At 56.4% G+C, this 3,233-nt stretch overlaps 1 protein-coding gene and 1 long non-coding RNA gene across 2 annotated transcripts in view; one reads left to right on the top strand and one right to left on the bottom strand.

The window, feature by feature from the left end:
* Positions 1 to 3,226, bottom strand: part of LOC114006545 (uncharacterized) — a 4,464-nt gene extending 1,238 nt beyond the window's left edge. Inside the window, exon 1 of the long non-coding RNA XR_003548259.1 lies at positions 2,847 to 3,226. This is a non-coding gene — a long non-coding RNA (uncharacterized LOC114006545). The remainder of the gene's footprint in view (positions 1 to 2,846) is intronic.
* The window catches only part of CRABP1 (cellular retinoic acid binding protein 1), a 7,728-nt gene continuing 7,050 nt past the window's right edge, over positions 2,556 to 3,233 (top strand). Inside the window, exons 1-2 of the mRNA XM_027769155.1 lie at positions 2,556 to 2,644; positions 3,203 to 3,233. The exon at positions 3,203 to 3,233 is cut by the window's right edge and continues 154 nt beyond it. Coding sequence (XP_027624956.1) covers positions 2,575 to 2,644; positions 3,203 to 3,233 — 101 coding nt within the window. The 5' untranslated portion in view covers positions 2,556 to 2,574. The remainder of the gene's footprint in view (positions 2,645 to 3,202) is intronic.

The raw sequence follows: 3,233 nt of genomic DNA, 5'->3' as shown, positions 1-3,233 counted from the left end.
TAGAATCCCTCAGATTTGCATATCCAGTACCTCATGATTGGTCCACAAAAGCAACCAATCATAACCCACCTTTTAACAACCAATCACCGCCCACCGACATGTATACCACGATCCCTGGCCCACAATAAATAGAGGACGCTGAAGAGTTGTAACACTGTGTCCTCTCTGTGTTGTCCTGTCCAGTCCCGTCTCTCACTCCAACTGTGTCTTCTCTGTGTTGTAACACTGCGCCCCTTGTCCCGTCCAGTCCCGTCTCTCACTCCGTCCCTCTGGAAACCTGTTCAACTGTCCTGCGGGTCAGGACACCTAACCAGGCTCCTTTCCAGGGGGCAATAGCCCCGCTCCCCTCTCCTGTCCTCAGCTGCTTTCTGACAGCTCCTTGGGGCCTCCTGTAGGCCCAGCCACTTCCAGAAGTCCAGGCCCCTGTTTAGAGATCTGTCACGCCTGCATCACCTCTGAGCCACAGAACACTGATGTCCGTCTCAAATCAGTGCTTGGTTCCTGAGCCCCACCTGGCTGAGCCTGAGTGCGGGAGGACAGGCCGACACACTCATTCCCTGCCTGAGTTAAGTCCACAGCAGGCTTCAGAGCAGGATTTGACCAAGAGCAGGATCAAACCCGGGTCCTGAGAGCTCAGAGAGAAGTTAATTGCATGTGATTAAGGAACTGAATTTCATGAAAAAAGGCATAAAAATGGGCTTTGGTGGAGTCCAGCAGATGGCATAATGGTTGCATCACTGGACTCCCACATGGCTGACTGAACCTGGAGGCTTGAAACTCATGCCAGGTGCGTGTGCATGTGTGCCCAAAATCTCAAGAGGAGAATGGAGGAGAAGGGATTGCGGTGTGGCCATTCCCCTGGGGGAGTGATTTCTCACTTTGTCTCTCTGTCTCTCTAGTGAGCACATATGCCCTATTACAAAAATCTCTCCAAAATAAAGTTAAATTTAAAAATGGGCTTTGATGTACTCATGAATAGGCAAATATTAGTAACCCGAGGTGGAAAAAGGAATTCCAAGGAGAGGACACAGTATGGGCAAAGGCTTAGAAATCAGACTGTGCACAGCAGGTTCTAGAAGCCTGCATCGCATACGATTTTTCTGCTGAGGTGAACAGGTGACCTAACAGTGGAAAGAGGATGGAAGGAAGTGCTGGCCTCTGCTGTGAGGAGCTGTAGGGGCCACGCAGTGTCCGCGTTCTCTGGGTGGCCTTGCGGGGAGGACTTGAGGTAAGACACACTTTTTTTTTAATTTGAAGAGAGAGAAAAGGAAGAGGGGTGAATAAGCACACTCCAGGGAGGATGGCCTCCCTGAAAGCTCCTCTCCCCATTTCCTCTTGGGATTTAGAATACCACCAGGGGCCTGGCCTGTTTTTCAAGCCACTGGGTCTGGGGCCAGATCGTTGCTGTTGGCCATGTGAGATCCAGCCACTTTCACCACCTCACCACCTGCTGGCCTGCTATGGTACACGTTTGACAGCAAAGAGAAAAGGGAGAGAGGAGACCTCCTCCAGGCAGCCTGCTTGGCCTGTCCACAGAGTTCAGAGCCTCACCTTTCAAAGGGGCTGTGGACTGGGCTCCCCCTTGCCCTGCAGAGACCATTGCCCATGATCAGGAATCCATTTTTTTTTTTTGGAGAGATTTTTGCTATGGGGCCTGTGTGCTCGGCAAAGAGAGACAGACAGAAAGCAAGAAAGGGATGGCCAGGCTACAACCCCTTCTCTTCCATTCTCCTCTTGGGATTTAGGGCATGCACATACGCACACCTAGCGAGAATTTTAAGCTGCCAGGTTGGGGACTCCAACCGCGACCCACTCCACGGGAATCCAGCCACACTCTGGTCCCAGGACCAGCAATCTTGCCCCCGCCTAGGTTCAGCGCGGGTGCCTAGGCTGGCGTTGCGGGGACGGGGTTTTCCTGCCACTCGTTCCCATTGGTCCTGTGAGTGCTGGGAGGTAGAGAGGCGGGATGGGGTGAGGGATCCTGGACAGAGAAGGGAGGGTACGGGCCCAGCACGCCCAGAAGGCACGACTGGGGGTGGGAAGATGGCCACACAACCCGCTCTTACTTTATATTACGGATATCCCAAACGCACACAAAAGTCACGAGAACCGTAGGATTCCGTATAAAGTCCCCACCGCCCAGGCTCAGCAGCCATCCCCTCCCGGCTTGTCTGGCTCCATCCTTCCAGAGAAGGGAGGGTACGGGCCCAGCACGCCCAGAAGGCACGACTGGGGGTGGGAAGATGGCCACACAACCCGCTCTTACTTTATATTACGGATATCCCAAACGCACACAAAAGTCACGAGAACCGTAGGATTCCGTATAAAGTCCCCACCGCCCAGGCTCAGCAGCCATCCCCTCCCGGCTTGTCTGGCTCCATCCTTCCTTCTTCTCCTGCATCCATTTTAAAGCACAATGTGAGTGGCGGGGTGGGGGGCTTCAGGGGCACCCCCCATTTGGGAAGTGAGTGCCGGGCCTGCGTTTCTGGAGGCTGGAAGGCCGAGGGGCAGAGGGTGGGCACGGCGGCGGGGAGTTGGGCTCACACCCGGTCGGCCGCCGCTGCCGCCGCCACCATGCCCAACTTCGCCGGCACCTGGAAGATGCGCAGCAGCGAGAATTTCGACGAGCTGCTCAAGGCGCTGGGTAAGCTCGGTGTGGAGAGCGCGCCCCGACGGGGAGAGGCCGGCGAAGGTGCCCGGGTCCCTGCTGTGCCCCGGCCCTGGAGCCGGTGGACGGTGGGGAGCCCCAGGTAGGAGGGAGTCCCGCAACCATCGATAGCCCAGACTTCTGTGAGCATCAAACTGCGAGCAGCGAGTCACAGCCGAGACCCACGCGCTCAACTCACGTTCGTTGGGTGTTGGCGCCTTCCCCGACGGTTCGGCTTTTATCTCCAGCTAGACCATAGCGAGGAGAGATTACTGGAGTGCAAGGGGTCTTGGGGCTTTAAGTTGGGGGGCTCAATACGAGACCCAGCTCTGCCACGAATTTACTGTGGAACTCGGGGAAGCCATTTACCCTCTCTGGGCCTCATTTTCTTATGTCAAAAACCGCGGCGAGGGCGGGGAGGCGAATGGATCCATTTTAAAGACCGTCTAAAGTCAGAGGGTTTGGGAAGTGCCCGACCTGTGCCAGGACGAGGAGCGGGTGGCCGGGTCCTCTGATACAGCCGCGCCCGCCGCGCACCCGCCCTTCCCCGCGCAGGTGTGCACGCCATGCTGAGGGAGGGGGGGGG

The sequence above is a fragment of the Tupaia chinensis genome, unplaced genomic scaffold, assembly GCF_000334495.1.
Source record: "Tupaia chinensis unplaced genomic scaffold, TupChi_1.0 Scaffold000078_1, whole genome shotgun sequence".
Lineage (NCBI taxonomy): Eukaryota > Metazoa > Chordata > Mammalia > Scandentia > Tupaiidae > Tupaia > Tupaia belangeri.
Note: the sequence above shows the minus strand (reverse complement) of the source record. Positions and strands in the feature narration are given on the sequence as shown.